Here is an 18,001-nt window from a genome sequence, read left to right as displayed (position 1 = left end):
GCAGTGTTCCCTGTAGAGAGCAGAGGTCAGCCCAGTGAAACCAGCAGTGTTCCCTGTAGAGAGCAAAGGCCAGCCCAGTGAAACCAGCAGTGTTCCCTGTAGAGGCCAGCCCAGTGAAGCCAGCAGTGTTCCCTGTAGAGAGCAGAGGCCGCAGTGAAACCAGCAGTGTTCCCTGTTGAGAGCAGAGGCCAGCTCAGTGAAACCAGCAGTGTTCCCTGTAGAGGGCAGAGGTCACCCCAGTGAAACCAGCAGTGTTCCATGTAGAGGGCAGAGGTCAGCCCAGTGAAACCAGTAGTGTTCCCTGTAGAGAGCAGAGGCCAGCCCAGTGAAACCATCAGTGTTCCCTGTAGAGAGCAAAGGCCAGCCCAGTGAAACCAGCAGTGTTCCCTGTAGAGGCTAGCCCAGTGAAACCAGCAGTGTTCCCTGTAGAGTGCAGAGGTCAGCCCAGTGAAACAAGCAGTGTTCCCTGTAGGGAGCAGTGGCCAGCCCAGTGAAACCAGCAGTGTTCCCTGTAGAGACCAGAGGCCAGCAGTGAAACCAGCAGTGTTCCCTGTTGAGAGCAGAGGCCAGCCCAGTGAAGCCAGCAGTGTTCCCTGTAGAGGCCAGCCCAGTGAAGCCAGCAGTGTTCCCTGTAGAGAGCAGAGGCCAGCAGTGAAACGAGCAGTGTTCCCTGTAGAGGGCAGAGGTCAGCCCAGTGAAACCAGCAGTGTTCCCTGTAGAGAGCAGAGGCTAGCAGTGAAACCAGCAGTGTTCCCTGTAGAGAGCAGAGGCCAGCCCAGTGAAGCCAGCAGTGTTCCCTGTAGAGGCCAGCCCAGTGAAGCCAGCATTGTTCCCTGTAGAGAGCAGAGGCCCGCAGTGAAACAAGCAGTGTTCCCTGTAGTGAGCAGAGGCCAGCTCAGTGAACCCAGCAGTGTTCCCTGTAGAGGGCAGAGGTTAGCCCAGTGAAACCAGTAGTGTTCCCTGTAGAGAGCAGAGGCCAGCCTAGTGAAACCAGCAGTGTTTCCTGTAGAGAGCAGTGGCCAGTAGTGAAACCAGCAGTGTTCCCTGTAGAGAGCAGGGGCCAGCCTAGTGAAGCCAGCAGTGTTCCCTTTTGAGGCCAGCCCATTGAAGCCACAAGTGTTCCCTGTAGAGAGCAGAGGCCAGCCCAGTGAAATGAGCAGTGTTCCCTGTAGAGAGCAGAGGCCAGCCCAGTGAAACCAGCAGTGTTCCCTGTAGAGAGCAGAGGCCAGCAGTGAAACGAGCAGTGTTCCCTGTAGAGGACAGCTCAGTGAAGCCAGCAGTGTTCCCTGTAGAGAGCAAAGGCTAGCCCAGTGAAAGCAGCAGTGTTCCCTGTAGAGAGCAGAGGCCAGCCCAGTGAAACGAGCAGTGTTCCCTGTGGAGGCCAGCCCAGTGAAGCCAGCAGTGTTCCCTGTAGAGAGCAGAGGCCAGCAGTGAAACCAGCAGTGTTCCCTGTAGAGGGCAGAGGCTAGCCCAGTGAAACCAGCAGTGTTCCCTGTAGAGGGCAGAGGGCAGCCCAGTAAAACAAGCAGTGTTCCCTGTAGAGAGCAGTGGCCAGCCCAGTGAAACCAGCAGTGTTCCCTGTAGATACCAGAGGCCAGCAGTGAAACCAGCAGTGTTCCCTGTTGAGAGCAGAGGCCAGCCCAGTGAAGCCAGCAGTGTTCCCTGTAGAGGCCAGCCCAGTGAAGCCAGCAGTGTTCCCTGTAGAGAGCAGAGGCCAGCCAGTGAAACGAGTAGTGTTCCCTGTAGAGGGCAGAGGTCAGCCCAGTGAAACCAGCAGTGTTCCCTGTAGAGGGCAGAGGTCAGCCCAGTGAAACCAGCAGTGTTCCCTGTAGAGGGCAGAGGTCAGCCCAGTGAAACCAGTAGTGTTCCCTGTAGAGAGCAGAGGTCAGCACAGTGAAACCAGCAGTGTTCCCTGTAGAGAGCAAAGGCCAGCCCAGTGAAACCAGCAGTGTTCCCTGTAGAGAGCAAAGACCAACCCAGTGAAACCAGCAGTGTTCCCTGTAGAGGCCAGCCCAGTGAAGCCAGCAGTGTTCCCTGGAAAGAGCAGAGGCCAGCAGTGAAACGAGCAGTGTTCCCTGTAGAGAGCAGTGGCCAGCTCAGTGAAACCAGCAGTGTTCCCTGTAGAGGGAAGAGGTCAGCCCAGTGAAACCAGCAGTGTTCCCTGTCGAGAGCAGAGGCCAGCCCAGTGAAACGAGCAGTGTTCCCTGTAGAGGCCAGCCCAGTGAAGCCAGCAGTGTTCCCTGTAGAGAGCAAAGGCCAGCAGTGAAACGAGCAGTGTTCCCTGTAGTGAGCAGAGGCCAGCTCAGTGAACCCAGCAGTGTTCCCTGTAGAGGGCAGAGGTTAGCCCAGTGAAACCAGTTGTGTTCCCTGTAGAGAGCAGAGGCCAGTAGTGAAACCAGCAGTGTTCCCTGTAGAGAGCAGGGGCCAGCCTAGTGAAGCCAGCAGTGTTCCCTTTTGAGGCCAGCCCATTGAAGCCAGCAGTGTTCCCTGTAGAGAGCAGAGGCCAGCCCAGTGAAACCAGCAGTGTTCCCTGTAGAGAGCAGAGGCCAGCCCAGTGAAACGAGCAGTGTTCCCTGTAGAGAGCAGTGGCCAGCACAGTGAAACCAGCAGTGTTCCCTGTAGAGAGCAGAGGCCAGCTTAGTGAAACCAGCAGTGTTCCCTGTAGAGGGCAAAGCTCAGCCCAGTGTAACCAGCAGTGTTCCCTGTAGAGGGCAAAGGCCAGCCCAGTGAAACCAGCAGTGTTCCCTGTAGAGGCCTGCCCAGTGAAGCCAGCAGTGTTCCCTGTAGAGAGCAGAGGCCAGCAGTGAAACGAGCAGTGTTCCCTGTAGAGAGCAGAGGCCAGCTCAGTGAAACCAGCAGTGTTCCCTGTAGAGGGCAGAGGTCAGCCCAGTGAAACCAGTAGTGTTCCCTGTAGAGAGCAGAGGCCAGCCCAGTGAAACCAGCAGTGTTCCCTGTAGAGAGCAGAGGCCAGCCCAGTGAAACCAGCAGTGTTCCCTGTAGAGAGCAAAGACCAGCCCAGTGAAACCAGCAGTGTTCCCTGTAGAGGCTAGCCCAGTGAAACCAGCAGTGTTCCCTGTAGAGTGCAGAGGCCAGCACAGTGAAACAAGCAGTGTTCCCTGTAGAGAGCAGTGGCCAGCCCAGTGAAACCAGCAGTGTTCCCTGTAGAGACCAGAGGCCAGCAGTGAAACCAGCAGTGTTCCCTGTTGAGAGCAGAGGCCAGCCCAGTGAAGCCAGCAGTGTTCCCTGTAGAGGCCAGCCCAGTGAAGCCAGCAGTGTTCCCTGTAGAGAGCAGAGGCCAGCAGTGAAACGAGCAGTGTTCCCTGTAGAGAGCAGAGGCCAGCTCAGTGAAACCAGCAGTGTTCCCTGTAGAGGGCAGAGGTCAGCCCAGTGAAACCAGCAGTGTTCCCTGTAGAGGGCAGAGGTCAGCCCAGTGAAACCAGCAGTGTTCCCTGTAGAGGGCAGAGGTCAGCCCAGTGAAACCAGTAGTGTTCCCTGTAGAGGGCAGAGGTCAGCCCAGTGAAACCAGCAGTGTTCCCTGTAGAGAGCAAAGGCCAGCCCAGTGAAACCAGCAGTGTTCCCTGTAGAGAGCAAAGACCAACCCAGTGAAACCAGCAGTGTTCCCTGTAGAGGCCAGCCCAGTGAAGCCAGCAGTGTTCCCTGTAGAGAGCAGAGGCCAGCAGTGAAACGAGCAGTGTTCCCTGTAGAGAGCAGTGGCCAGCTCAGTGAAACCAGCAGTGTTCCCTGTAAAGGGAAGAGGTCAGCCCAGTGAAACCAGCAGTGTTCCCTTTCGAGAGCAGAGGCCAGCCCAGTGAAACGAGCAGTGTTCCCTGTAGAGCAGTGGCCAGCCCAGTGAAACCAGCAGTGTTCCTTGAAGAGAGCAGAGGCCAGCTCAGTGAAACCAGCAGTGTTCCCTGTAGAGGGCAGAGGTCAGCCCAGTGAAACCAGCAGTGTTTCCTGTAGAGAGCAAAGGCCAGCCCAATGAAACCAGCAGTGTTCCCTGTAGAGGCCAGCCCAGTGAAGCCAGCAGTGTTCCCTGTAGAGAGCAGAGGCCAGCCCAGTGAAGCCAGCAGTATTCCCTTTAGAGAGCAGAGACCATCAGTGAAACTTGCAGTGTTCCCTGTGGAGAGCAAAGGCCAGCCCAAAGAAACCAGCAGTGTTCCCTGTAGAGGCCAGCTCAGTGAAGCCAGCAGTGTTCCCTGTAGAGAGCAGAGGCTAGCCCAGTGAAACCAGCAGTGTTCCCTGTAGAGAGCAGAGGCTAGCCCAGTGAAACCAGCAGTGTTCCCTGTAGAGATCAGTGGCAAGCCCAGTGAAACCAGCAGTGTTCCCTGTAGAGAGCAGAGGCCAGCTCAGTGAAACCAGCACTGTTCCCTGTAGAGGGCAGAGGTCAGCCCAGTGAAACGAGCAGTGTTCCCTGTAGAGAGCAGAGGCCAGCCCAGTGAAACCAGCAGTGTTCCCTGTAGAGAGCAAAGACCAACCCAGTGAAACCAGCAGTGTTCCCTGTAGAGGCCAGCCCAGTGAAGCCAGCAGTGTTCCCTGTAGAGAGCAGAGGCCAGCAGTGAAACGAGCAGTGTTCCCTGTAGAGAGCAGTGGCCAGCTCAGTGAAACCAGCAGTGTTCCCTGTAAAGGGAAGAGGTCAGCCCAGTGAAACCAGCAGTGTTCCCTTTCGAGGGCAGAGGCCAGCCCAGTGAAACGAGCAGTGTTCCCTGTAGAGCAGTGGCCAGCCCAGTGAAACCAGCAGTGTTCCTTGAAGAGAGCAGAGGCCAGCTCAGTGAAACCAGCAGTGTTCCCTGTAGAGGGCAGAGGTCAGCCCAGTGAAACCAGCAGTGTTCCCTGTAGAGAGCAAAGGCCAGCCCAATGAAACCAGCAGTGTTCCCTGTAGAGGCCAGCCCAGTGAAGCCAGCAGTGTTCCCTGTAGAGAGCAGAGGCCAGCCCAGTGAAGCCAGCAGTATTCCCTTTAGAGAGCAGAGACCATCAGTGAAACTTGCAGTGTTCCCTGTGGAGAGCAAAGGCCAGCCCAATGAAACCAGCAGTGTTCCCTGTAGAGGCCAGCTCAGTGAAGCCAGCAGTGTTCCCTGTAGAGAGCAGAGGCTAGCCCAGTGAAACCAGCAGTGTTCCCTGTAGAGAGCAGAGGCTAGCCCAGTGAAACCAGCAGTGTTCCCTGTAGAGATCAGTGGCAAGCCCAGTGAAACCAGCAGTGTTCCCTGTAGAGAGCAGAGGCCAGCTCAGTGAAACCAGCACTGTTCCCTGTAGAGGGCAGAGGTCAGCCCAGTGAAACGAGCAGTGTTCCCTGTAGAGAGCAGAGGTCAGCCCAGTGAAACCAGCAGTGTTCCCTGTAGAGAGCAAAGGCCAGCCCAGTGAAACCAGCAGTGTTCCATGTAGAAGCCAGCCCAGTGAAGCCAGCAGTGTTCCCTGTAGAGAGCAGAGGCAGCAGTGAAACGAGCAGTGTTCCCTGTTGAGAGCAGAGGCCAGCTCAGTGAAACCAGCAGTGTTCCCTGTAGAGGGCAGAGGTCAGCCCAGTGAAACCAGCAGTGTTCCATGTAGAGGGCAGAGGTCAGCCCAGTGAAACCAGTAGTGTTCCCTGTAGAGAGCAGAGGCCAGCCCAGTGAAACCAGCAGTGTTCCCTGTAGAGAGCAGAGGCCAGCCCAGTGAAACCAGCAGTGTTCCCTGTAGAGAGCAAAGGCCAGCCCAGTGAAACCAGCAGTGTTCCCTGTAGAGAGCAAAGGCCAGCCCAGTGAAACCAGCAGTGTTCCCTGTAGAGGCTAGCCCAGTGAAACCAGCAGTGTTCCCTGTAGACAGCAGTGGCCAGCCCAGTGAAACCAGCAGTGTTCCCTGTAGAGAGCAGAGGCCAGCAGTGAAACCATCAGTGTTCCCTGTAGAGAGCAAAGGCCAGCCCAGTGAAACCAGCAGTGTTCCCTGTAGAGAGCAGAGGCAGCAGTGAAACCAGCAGTGTTCCCTGTAGAGGGCAGAGGTCAGCCCAGTGAAACCAGTAGTGTTCCCTGTAGAGAGCAGAGGCCAGCCCAGTGAAGCCAGCAGTGTTCCCCGTAGAGAGCAGAGGCCAGCCCAGTGAAGCCAGCAGTGTTCCCCGTAGAGAGCAGAGGCCAGCCCAGTGGAGCCAGCAGTGTTCCCTGTAGAGGCCAGCCCAGTGAAGCCAGCAGTGTTCCCTGTAGAGAGCAGAGGCCAGCAGTGAAACGAGCAGTGTTCCCTGTAGAGAGCAGAGGCCAGCTCAGTGAAACCAGCAGTGTTCCCTGTAGAGGGCAGAGGCCAGCCCAGTGAAACCAGCAGTGTTCCCTGTAGAGAGCAGAGGCCAGCCCAGTGAAACCAGCAGTGTTCCCTGTAGAGAGCAGAGGCCAGCTCAGTGAAACCAGCAGTGTTCCCTGTAGAGAGCAAAGTCCAGCCCAGTGAAACCAGCAGTGTTCCCTGTTGAGTCCAGCCCAGTGAAGTCAGCAGTGTTCCCTGTAGAGAGCAGAGGCCAGCAGTGAAACTAGCAGTGTTCCCTGTTGAGAGCAGAGGCCAGCTCAGTGAAACCAGCAGTGTTCCCTGTAGAGGGCAGAGGTCAGCCCAGTGAAACCAGCAGTGTTCCATGTAGAGGGCAGAGGTCAGCCCAGTGAAACCAGTAGTGTTCCCTGTAGAGAGCAGAGGCCAGCCCAGTGAAACCAGCAGTGTTCCCTGTAGAGAGCAGAGGCCAGCCCAGTGAAACCAGCAGTGTTCCCTGTAGAGAGCAAAGGCCAGCCCAGTGAAACCAGCAGTGTTCCCTGTAGAGAGCAAAGGCCAGCCCAGTGAAACCAGCAGTGTTCCCTGTAGAGGCTAGCCCAGTGAAACCAGCAGTGTTCCCTGTAGACAGCAGTGGCCAGCCCAGTGAAACCAGCAGTGTTCCCTGTAGAGAGCAGAGGCCAGCAGTGAAACCATCAGTGTTCCCTGTAGAGAGCAAAGGCCAGCCCAGTGAAACCAGCAGTGTTCCCTGTAGAGAGCAGAGGCAGCAGTGAAACCAGCAGTGTTCCCTGTAGAGGGCAGAGGTCAGCCCAGTGAAACCAGTAGTGTTCCCTGTAGAGAGCAGAGGCCAGCCCAGTGAAGCCAGCAGTGTTCCCCGTAGAGAGCAGAGGCCAGCCCAGTGGAGCCAGCAGTGTTCCCTGTAGAGGCCAGCCCAGTGAAGCCAGCAGTGTTCCCTGTAGAGAGCAGAGGCCAGCAGTGAAACGAGCAGTGTTCCCTGTAGAGAGCAGAGGCCAGCTCAGGGAAACCAGCAGTGTTCCCTGTAGAGGGCAGAGGTCAGCCCAGTGAAACCAGCAGTGTTCCCTGTAGATGGCAGAGGTCAGCCCAGTGAAACCAGCAGTGTTCCCTGTAGAGGGCAGAGGACAGCCCAGTGAAACCAGTAGTGTTCCCTGTAGAGGGCAGAGGCCAGCCCAGTGAAACCAGCAGTGTTCCCTGTAGAGAGCAGAGGCCAGCCCAGTGAAACCAGCAGTGTTCCCTGTAGAGAGCAAAGTCCAGCCCAGTGAAACCAGCAGTGTTCCCTGTTGAGTCCAGCCCAGTGAAGTCAGCAGTGTTCCCTGTAGAGAGCAGAGGCCAGCAGTGAAACTAGCAGTGTTCCCTGTAGAGAGCAGAGGCCAGCTCAGTGAAACCAGCAGTGTTCCCTGTAGAGAGCAGAGGCCAGCCCAGTGAAACCAGCAGTGTTCCCTTTAGAGTCTAGCCCAGTGAAACCAGCAGTGTTCCCTGTAGAGAGCAGAGGCCAGCAGTGAAACCAGCAGTGTTCCCTGTAGAGAGCAGAGGCCAGCCCAGTGAAACGAGCAGTGTTCCCTGTAGAGGCCAGCTCAGTGAAGCCAGCAGTGTTCCCTGTAGAGAGCAAAGGCTAGCCCAGTGAAACCAGCAGTGTTCCCTGTAGAGAGCAGAGGCCAGCTCAGTGAAACGAGCAGTGTTCCCTGTAGAGGCCAGCCCAGTGAAGCCAGCGGTGTTCCCTGTAGAGAGCAAAGGCCAGCCCAGTGAAATGAGCAGTGTTCCCTGTAGAGGGCAGAGGCCATCCCAGTGAAACCAGCAGTGTTCCCTATAGAGAGCAGAGGCCAGCAGTGAAACCAGCAGTGTTCCCTGTAGAGAGCAAAGGCCAGCCCAGTGAAGCCAGCAGTGTTCCTTGTAGAGGCCAGCCCAGTGAAGCCAGCAGTGTTCCCTTTAGAGAGCAGAGGCCAGCAGTGAAACGAGCAGTGTTCCCTGTAGAGAGCAGAGGCCAGCCCAGTGAAACGAGCAGTGTTCCCTGTAGAGAGCAGTGGCCAGCCCAGTGAAACCAGCAGTGTTCCCTGTAGAGGCCAGCCCAGTGAAACCAGCAGTGTTCCCTGTAGAGAGCAGAGGCCAGCCCACTGAAACGAGCAGTGTTCCCTTTAGAGAGCAGAGGCCAGCAGTGAAACGAGCAGTGTTCCCTGTAGAGAGCAGAGGCCAGCTCAGGGAAACCAGCAGTGTTCCCTGTAGAGGGCAGAGGTCAGCCCAGTGAAACCAGCAGTGTTCCCTGTAGATGGCAGAGGTCAGCCCAGTGAAACCAGCAGTGTTCCCTGTAGAGGGCAGAGGACAGCCCAGTGAAACCAGTAGTGTTCCCTGTAGAGGGCAGAGGCAAGCCCAGTGAAGCCAGCAGTGTTCCCTGTAGAGGCCAGCCCAGTGAAGCCAGCAGTGTTCCCTGTAGAGAGCAGAGGCCAGCTCAGTGAAACCAGCAGTGTTCCCTGTAGAGAGCAAAGTCCAGCCCAGTGAAACCAGCAGTGTTCCCTGTTGAGTCCAGCCCAGTGAAGTCAGCAGTGTTCCCTGTAGATAGCAGAGGCCAGCAGTGAAACTAGCAGTGTTCCCTGTAGAGAGCAGAGGCCAGCTCAGTGAAACCAGCAGTGTTCCCTGTAGAGAGCAGAGGCCAGCCCAGTGAAACCAGCAGTGTTCCCTTTAGAGGCTAGCCCAGTGAAACCAGCAGTGTTCCCTGTAGAGAGCAGAGGCCAGCAGTGAAACCAGCAGTGTTCCCTGTAGAGAGCAGAGGCCAGCCCAGTGAAACCAGCAGTGTTCCCTGTAGAGAGCAGAGGCCAGCAGTGAAACGAGCAGTGTTCCCTGTGGAGGCCAGCTCAGTGAAGCCAGCAGTGTTCCCTGTAGAGAGCAAAGGCTAGCCCAGTGAAACCAGCAGTGTTCCCTGTAGAGAGCAGAGGCCAGCTCAGTGAAACGAGCAGTGTTCCCTGTAGAGGCCAGCCCAGTGAAGCCAGCGGTGTTCCCTGTAGAGAGCAAAGGCCAGCCCAGTGAAATGAGCAGTGTTCCCTGTAGAGGGCAGAGGCCAGCCCAGTGAAACCAGCAGTGTTCCCTATAGAGAGCAGAGGCCAGCAGTGAAACCAGCAGTGTTCCCTGTAGAGAGCAAAGGCCAGCCCAGTGAAGCCAGCAGTGTTCCTTGTAGAGGCCAGCCCAGTGAAGCCAGCAGTGTTCCCTTTAGAGAGCAGAGGCCAGCAGTGAAACGAGCAGTGTTCCCTGTAGAGAGCAGAGGCCAGCCCAGTGAAACGAGCAGTGTTCCCTGTAGAGAGCAGTGGCCAGCCCAGTGAAACCAGCAGTGTTCCCTGTAGAGGCCAGCCCAGTGAAACCAGCAGTGTTCCCTGTAGAGAGCAGAGGCCAGCCCACTGAAACGAGCAGTGTTCCCTTTAGAGAGCAGAGGCCAGCAGTGAAACGAGCAGTGTTCCCTGTAGAGGGCAGAGGTCAGCCCAGTGAAACCAGCAGTGTTCCCTGTAGAGAGCAGAGGCCAGCTCAGTGTAACCAGCAGTGTTCCCTGTAGAGGGCAGAGGTCAGCACAGTGAAACCAGCAGTGTTCCCTGTAGACGGCAGAGGTCAGCCCAGTGAAACCAGTAGTGTTCCCTGTAGAGAGCAGAGGCCAGCCCAGTGAAACCAGCAGTGTTCCCTGTAGAGAGCAGAGGCCAGCTCAGTGAAACCAGCAGTGTTCCCTGTAGAGAGCAAATGCCAGCCCTTGCAAGCTATTACATGCTAAAAAGGGAAGCACAGCCAAGAGCTGCCCAGTGACACGAGCCTACCATACGAGCTAAATAACTTATATGCTCGCTTCGAGGCAAGTAATACTGAAACATTCATGAAAGCATCAGCTGTTCTGGATGACTGTGTGATCACGCTCTGCGCAGCCAATGTAAGACCTTTAAACAGGTCAACATTCACAAGGCCGCAGGGCCAGACAGATTACCAGGACGTGTACTCAAAGCATGCGCTGACCAACTGGCAAGTATCTTCATTGATAATTTCAACCTCTCCCTGACCGAGTCTGTAATACCTACATGTTTCAAGCAGACCACCATAGTCCCTGTGACAAGAACACTAATGTAACCTGCCTAAATGACTACCGACCCGAAGCAAAATGACTACCGACCCTGATTATTATACATAACATCCTGATCTATATGTAGATATTGTTATTTCCCTTGACGTAGTGATGCTGAATGTAAAACACTTCACTCTCACCTACTGTACATATCCAATCTGTTTACATCTACATGAAGGTACAAGGTTCCTAGGTTTTAAGGGTTGATTGAGAAATCAGGCATATGTAAACTCACGGTAGCTGCAGTGTGTCTCCATTGAACAGATCCATGTTGGCAGTACAGTAATTGTACATATGTTCAGTGCTTGGTCTTCAGAGGGGAAATGCCCTGGTTCTTTGTTTGGTACCAACAGGGCTGCAGGCTCCTTGAGTCCTGGGCCAAGGACTTAGTCCAGGTTATTGCAGGCTTCTCTCTTTAATCCCTAATGTGGGATGTATTATTGTCGGAGGCTGGGGACTGAGGAAACGTACAGTTTGGAAATGGTTTATAGCCAGGAGAACCCTCCCCCAGTGCTACTGCTCTCAGCTCAGCTCTACTCTGTGTCCACACCTGTATGCATGTTTTGACCGTTCTGTTGTGGCAAAACTCATGGGTAATGCGAAACTCATGGGTAATGCGACTAGTACGAGCACTGTAACGACCAAATCAGCAATGTTGACGGAATTGAGTTAAGTCTGTCCAAGAATTACAGAAGGAAAAAAGCTTTGACCCACAAAGTTATTTACTATGATGCAAAGGCATGATATTTCCTGTGAGAGAAATGACTACAGTAGATTAATATCGGAAACATTTTGTCATCGTGGTACTATAATACTCTCTCTTGTCGTCCCCCATGTAGGTATCTTTCCGCCTGGAGTTTGAGTTCAGCCGATCAGTGTTCCTGGACCACGTACGCGTCATTCTAGAAGCCAGCAGGTGAGGACGCACTAAACCACTTCAAATAATAAACCGTTTTTTAATTACTGTCTGATAAATATGATTTTTACAGTTATGATCAGGTGAGATAATGAGATAATGTTCTTAGCTCAGGAGTTTCTCCTCTCCTTTCCTAGTGTCAAACAGTCACTAATCAATAGATGAGGGTGGTGTCAAACAGTCACTAATCAATAGATGAGGGTGGTGTCAAACAGTCACTAATCAACAGATGAGGGTGGTGTAAAACAGTCACTAATCAACAGATGAGGGTGGTGTCAAACAGTCACTAACCAGGGTGAGGGTGAAAAGAGGGTGAAAACCTGCAGATACTGCATCTCAATCAGCATTTCTCAACAATGAACTGATTCATCACACTAACCACAGATCCACCCAGTGAGAAGCAGGATATTGACAGAAACGGAGCTATAACATCTCTGAAATATGTCCATGTCATCCAAGGGTCACTTAGCATGTAGTCCCATTGAGATGTGAGTTTGGCATGTCAGAATAGTTGAAATGCATTTTTTTTTTCTCTACAGTGACGGAGAGGAGGTTACCTTAGCAGACAATTTCAACGACATCTTTCACCCGCTGAAATACGAGGCTGACCTCCTATTTACAAGGTTTGTCTTTGTCACAATGTCCTCTCTAAAGTTCCTTCCCCTTCTGTCAGTCTCCTTAAATAAACTCATAAAACTCTTGTAAAATAAAAGTGAACTATCATAGCAATGCAATTCCCTGTCACTGGAACTTAACGATTCAATGTTGATTTAGTGTTGCACAGACACAATGGCAAACGTTAGATATACAGTATACAGATATACTGTACGTGATTGAGTGTATCATCTTCTTTTCTCCGTAAAGGGACTCCAACCCCTCTGGCTGTGAGATCAAAGCAGACCTCTCCCTGGAAATACCTGGAAATATTGGTCCTCCTTTCAACTTCACCTTCCAGGTGAGGATCGAAGGTCACAACACACTGGGTTGCGGCACAATCATACAGCAACCACGCAACAATCAATTGTCTTTACAGTGTAGAAATACTGTATATTGCAATTACATTTACAAAATACCCCAACAATTTTTTATTGCTTGAGTTAAGACTGAATTAGTGCCCTATATTTCTCACAGATTCAGAATCTGGGCTTCTTTCCCGTGAGGGACCTGCAGTTGAATATAGAAATTCCAGAGATGACCAAAAACGGGAACCAGCTGTTGCAGATATCGGACTTCCATATTGACAAGGTGAGAGGACTTGAAAATCTGGCAAAGGACTTAGAATGGTCTGCTTCCTTTGAGAGACCACCAAGTGTGTCCTTATACTGTCTGGGTTCTAACGGAGATGTAATTCTGTCTCCTTAGACAGACGGTACCCACTGCATACCCCCTCAACATGTGGCACAGAGCAGGGCGTCTCCAGAAGACCTCTCTCGAGTCTCACGCCTGGTAAACCACCCACACCATATGATTGCAACTAGCTTACCTAAATAATGGAACATTCTTAACTAACAAGCTTGTGTTTGGCCTCTTCAGAACCAGTCCAATACTCTGCCTCTGCCGGTCCAATGCACTGTCAACCTGAACCCCTACAAGGAAGTCAGCGTCAGAATCAGGGGGGCATTACGGTTGGACGCCTTGCATGCTGTGAGTATATCACATTCCAATGCTAAATCCTACACTCCTTGAGCATGTCTGTAAGACGTTAACTTCCTGTTGTGTTCATTCACTCTCTCTTACAACACCAGCTGAGGTTCAAAGTCCTGGAACTGGTGACGAGTGCAGCAGTAGAACTTCCACCTTCAAGCCCCATGTTTCTTCATGAAGAAAGGCCTGTCAGACATGTGAGTACAACACACTCCCAAGTCAAGACACACTTCAGTGCATAACCTTTTAACCTTTTCTATAGAGTCATTCATTCATTCGATTTAAAACTTGTATTTTCAATAGCAGCCTGGCCAAGAGACTAGACTACATTTCACTATAGTTGCAGTTCATGTTCTACAAATGAGCTCCTAATAGCTATGCAGAATCCTCACAGCCAAGGCTGTTATTCTAACACACATGATTGACTGCATGGTGCTTAAGGACCGAAAGGACCAGCAGCAACACGTGTGGTGGAGCCCTGTTCTCCCATAAACTGCTCATTGCTGCCACCTATAGGCCAATATTTAGAGTTAAGCAACAACCAGTCACACAAAGTTGTTATGCACTCAACTCAGCGCTCTTAGAAGCACAACCAGTTCCCTTCATCTCTGCTTTTGATGAGACTCCACAGGGAAAGAGAGCATGGAAACATTTTATTTTGAATGCATCATTGATCAGATGGAATTCCAGTAAAGCCGGTGATCCACACAAGATGACACTGTGTTAACACTGACCCACAAAGCATCACGCAAGATAGATCTGCATATAATGTGTGTGTACCTTTAGAGGCACCAGTTGCTTTAAAAAAAAACTAGAATCTGCCCTTTTGAAGTCTTCCAATGGTACAAAACAGGGACATGTAGTAAGATTCCCTATAGTAGACGTAATCTGTTGTAATCTATTGCAGTCTATGGCATGTAAACTGAACTAGGATCAGCTTTTGTTATTTGATCGGGGTGCCATTTTGTCTTGTTTTGTGTGCTCGTTTCCACAGATAATCCTGGAGATTAGGAAAGAAGGGGATTACAGAATCTCAATCTGGATTATCATTGGGAGCACGCTGGGAGGGTTGTTGCTGCTATCCCTGCTCAGCCTAGCTCTATGGAAGGTAAAGCCTGCCCTACTGCCCTGGAGCTCTCATACAAACATTACACCAGCATGATGATCACAATATACATTTATCATGGAGATAGTGAGTTTACAGCAACAGGATTTGTTTGCTTAAACTAGATAATTGCCAGATTGCACCTGTAATTTTACTGTCCTGGATTGCAGAAGTGACAATGAGCATAGTGTGCCACTCGGGTTCTTTCTCTAAATTCAGTAGGAGTATTTTAACTGACTGACGTCGAGACAGTGTTGTAACTGCAGTGTAATGTAGTGGACGACACTGCCCTCTTCTGGCAAAGAATGATTGTACATTATTGTATGTATTTTCCCACTAAGAAACAGCATGCCCCACACTGATAAAGCCAGCTGAGATTGTTTCTATGAAAACGATCTAGAAGCATCTATGCCTTTGAATCTCACTTCTCCCTCCTCCTCCAAGCTTGGCTTCTTCCAGAGGCAGAAGAGGAGAGAAGAGGATGAGCAGGAGACCAATGGAAAGGTGGCAGAGGAGCGGTAACTAACGCAGGCGAGGGACCAGCCATCACACACACAGGGGACCCAACACTCAGGGACTGCCCCATCTCCCCCGACACTACAGTGGTACAGTCCAGAAGGCTCTGCAAGATGAGACCGTCAAATCAACACCTGCTCAGTGCACTGGATGACCAACTGTACCTGTATGACCCATGAGACGTTAGCACTACCAACCATAATGCCCTGCCCTCCACTGTACTGCTGAGACTACTGGACCCTCCTCGGTGCCTGGTTACCCATACCCACCTCTGACCTCTACCCTTTAGCTAGACACCCTTCCCCATGGTTACCCACCTCTAACCTCCACCCACACTGCCCCTGGTTACCCACCTCTAACCTCTACCCTGTATTTAGGCTATGGCACCCTTCCTCCTGACCACATTGAAGAGCGATGGAGAGATATTTTGGTTGATGAGTCCATTCCTATTGGTGTAATAATGACTAACTTAGAAAGGGCTGCAGTTATAATCAGACAATGATTCTGAGGCAAGCAGCTTAAATTTGATTCAACTTGGTAGGCTTTGTTTTGAGATAACTGTACACTGTACAAGAAAAAACCTCAAGGTGCTGTGCCAACTGCAGGCGGCTATATTGGCCTACTATGGCCTACTGCGCTGACAAGTACAGTACATACTTCTGGAGAGAAACACAAAGACGAAGAAGTTGGCGGCATGTGCCAGTAGATGTGACTCTACCCAAGTGACTTTTAGAGAATGGTATTGTGAACTGAAAATCTCCAAGGCACCAGGACAACAATTGTCAACATTCAAGAAACTCTCTGGTGCTTTTGTTTCCAAAGAACTTGGGCAGAGAACTGTTTTTTGGAAGTCCCAAGAAAATACCTTCTGTTTTGGAGATCCAATGTTCCTTCCCCTCTCCTCTCATACTAGTCCTACAGTATCTCCATTGGAGGAAAATACACGGAATAAATTCATCATTTTGATGCACTTTTACTTTGTAGAAATACAAACTTGAATTTTGTAAATAGTCAACTATCTTTTTATACATAACCAAGTCTAATATTGTGATTTTCCAGTATTCCCCACAAGGATTGTGGCATTATCCTGTTATTCCAGAGACATGGCAAATGAGTTTAGCCTACGAGACAAATACAAATCGGTTTTCTGACATGCTTTGCACCACAACAAATAGCCTTTGAAAAAAGGATATGCATCGAACTATTCTCCATCCACAACATGCACCTGTTCTGAGCGTGCTGTTGAAGACCGACTTATTCAGGATTTCAACAAAATGGCTGTCTATCATGTAATGTTATATGATCTAATGAGGATCGGACCATTGGTGTTTAGTGCTTCTATGTCCAAATGAATCATTTTCAAACGTTTTTTTGTCAATGAAATCCCTTTTGTTTATTCATGAATGTCAGTGTCCAACCCATGTGGATGAGGTATAAAACAACTAATACATCTAGAATAAAATATGTAAAATGTGTTGTATCTATTGTTGTGTTGGCTCAACGTTATCAGCGTTTTGTATGATACACTCCTTCAATGCCCGTCACCGTGAAACACACACACAATTGTATAGAAGTAACTGACAAAAATAGCAAACTGAATGGCCGATACATTGAAGCTGGCTTCTAAGACAGAGAGCCTTCAAACTAGGCAAAAGTGTTAATAAGTCCTCACCAGCAGAGCACTGGGACAACATCACGCCACCCTAAGTTCTCTCGAAGTAAAGTCAAATATGGTGGATAAATGAAGATGGTGAACTCAGGCCATTTACCATTGAAAACAATGGTCAGTTCCAGTCTACTTTTAATGGTGTAGCCTTCCATAGACAACAATGCAATAGCAGCTGGGTCTGATCTAGTTAGTTCATTGATTTTCATTCAACCAGAAAAAAAAACTGCGGGTGGGGTGTCTCACTTCCTCTTCAGTCTCTGGTAAAGCTCCACGTATTATGTATTTTAAGTGAGAAATGTTTTAATAATATAAATTCTCCATAACTGCAGTTATCTGCTAGAATCAATAAACTCAAACTGCAGTAGAGATCCTACGCCCACGTGAAAAATCCCTTCCCCCAACTTTCATCCGCGTGTGTTCCGCTTGTGTGTGTGTATAGATACTGGATATAATGACAAGATACTTGTGTCTTCGCCCTAACAATGGGATTCATTGTTCACAGAGCGGAACGGCGGGCTGTCAAGCTCACGCCTATTCCCCTCTTTGGATTGGTGGATACATTTTGTTATTTGAATACTTTTTTAAATATTCGATGAGGGGTGTTGACATCCACCACCTGTATTCAATGGAGATGCTAGCCTCATGAATATGCATACTGTCTCGAATGGACTTAATTGTAATTTTTTTGGTCAACGATTTAAACAAAATACTGTAATTTCAAAGTGGAAGAAAAATACAAACTTGTTATTAAATGGAAAATAAAACACTACCTTGATTAGACTCAACCCCCTGAGTCAATAGAATCACCTTTGGCAGCGATTACAACTGTCAGTCTTTCTGGGTAAAACTCAAAGCTTTTCACACCAGGATTGTTCAATATTTGGCCATTATTCTTCAAACTCTGTCAAGTTGGTTGTTGATCATTGCTAGACAGCCATTTTCAAGTCTTGCCATAGATATTCATGCCAAAAATGTAAATAAAGGAACATTCAATGTCGTCTTGGTAAGCAACTCCAGTGTATATTTGGACTTGTATTTTAGGTTATTGTCCTGCTGAAAGGTGAATTTGTCTCCAAGTGTCTGTTGGAAAGCAGACTGAACCAGGTTTCCTCTAGGATTTTGCCTGTGCTTAGCTCCATTCTGTTACTTTTTTTTATCCTAAAAAAAAAAACTCCCTAGTCCTTGCCAATGACAAGCATACCCATAACGTCTTGCAGCAACCACCATGCTTGAAAATGTTTAGAGTGGCACTCAGCAATATTCCCTCTAAACTGCGTGCCTGCGCAGTAGCCTGAGACTGCCTCGCAGAAGAAATATCAGCCCACGGAAAGAAGCACGAGATTGAACTTCATTCACTTGAGAGTTTTCCGTTAGTTAACACAATCAACGTTTCCCTTTACTTTGGCAATTGTGATCGAATGAACAGCAACATTAGCCACTTTCAACGCAACATACCTAAACAAGAAGAACTATGCAAGAAATGTTGTTGTAGGCAGAGCGCTTCAGACTAGGATTCTATTGTGCATGACTCAGCCAGTACACAAGACAGACTACACAGACCAGTGCGGCATACCCAAAAGAACTGCAGTAGGCCTATATGCAAATAGACCATTTCCATATATGGATCTATGCCATTTACTTTGAATTGGACTGTATTTACAGCATGATCGGTCGTGAGTAAATGTGCTTGTTTTGAGATCAAAGGGAGAGCTGAATGTATCCACATGTGCACATTTTGTTCATATCCTTTGCTAGTTAGTGAGTAATTAGCCCAGTTATAAATCATTTGTAGACAGCAATGGGGGACATCTTCTAGACATCTTTGAAAAGCCAATC

The 18,001-nt window shown here is 50.2% G+C and overlaps 1 protein-coding gene across 1 annotated transcript in view; it reads left to right on the top strand.

Annotated features, from left to right (window-relative positions):
• LOC106562707 (integrin alpha-11) overlaps positions 1-15,971 on the top strand; it is a 141,539-nt gene extending 125,568 nt beyond the window's left edge. The window contains exons 21-29 of the mRNA XM_045708429.2: positions 11,155-11,231; positions 11,771-11,854; positions 12,096-12,186; positions 12,363-12,476; positions 12,594-12,677; positions 12,765-12,875; positions 12,977-13,072; positions 13,870-13,983; positions 14,425-15,971. Of these exons, the coding sequence (XP_045564385.1) occupies positions 11,155-11,231; positions 11,771-11,854; positions 12,096-12,186; positions 12,363-12,476; positions 12,594-12,677; positions 12,765-12,875; positions 12,977-13,072; positions 13,870-13,983; positions 14,425-14,502 (849 nt within the window). The 3' untranslated portion in view covers positions 14,503-15,971. The remainder of the gene's footprint in view (positions 1-11,154; positions 11,232-11,770; positions 11,855-12,095; positions 12,187-12,362; positions 12,477-12,593; positions 12,678-12,764; positions 12,876-12,976; positions 13,073-13,869; positions 13,984-14,424) is intronic.
• Positions 15,972-18,001: the final 2,030 nt, after the last annotated feature.

This window comes from Salmo salar, chromosome 26, assembly GCF_965601325.2.
Source record: "Salmo salar chromosome 26, fSalSal1, whole genome shotgun sequence".
Classification (NCBI taxonomy): domain Eukaryota; kingdom Metazoa; phylum Chordata; class Actinopteri; order Salmoniformes; family Salmonidae; genus Salmo; species Salmo salar.
This window is presented reverse-complemented; position numbering and strand designations above follow the sequence as displayed.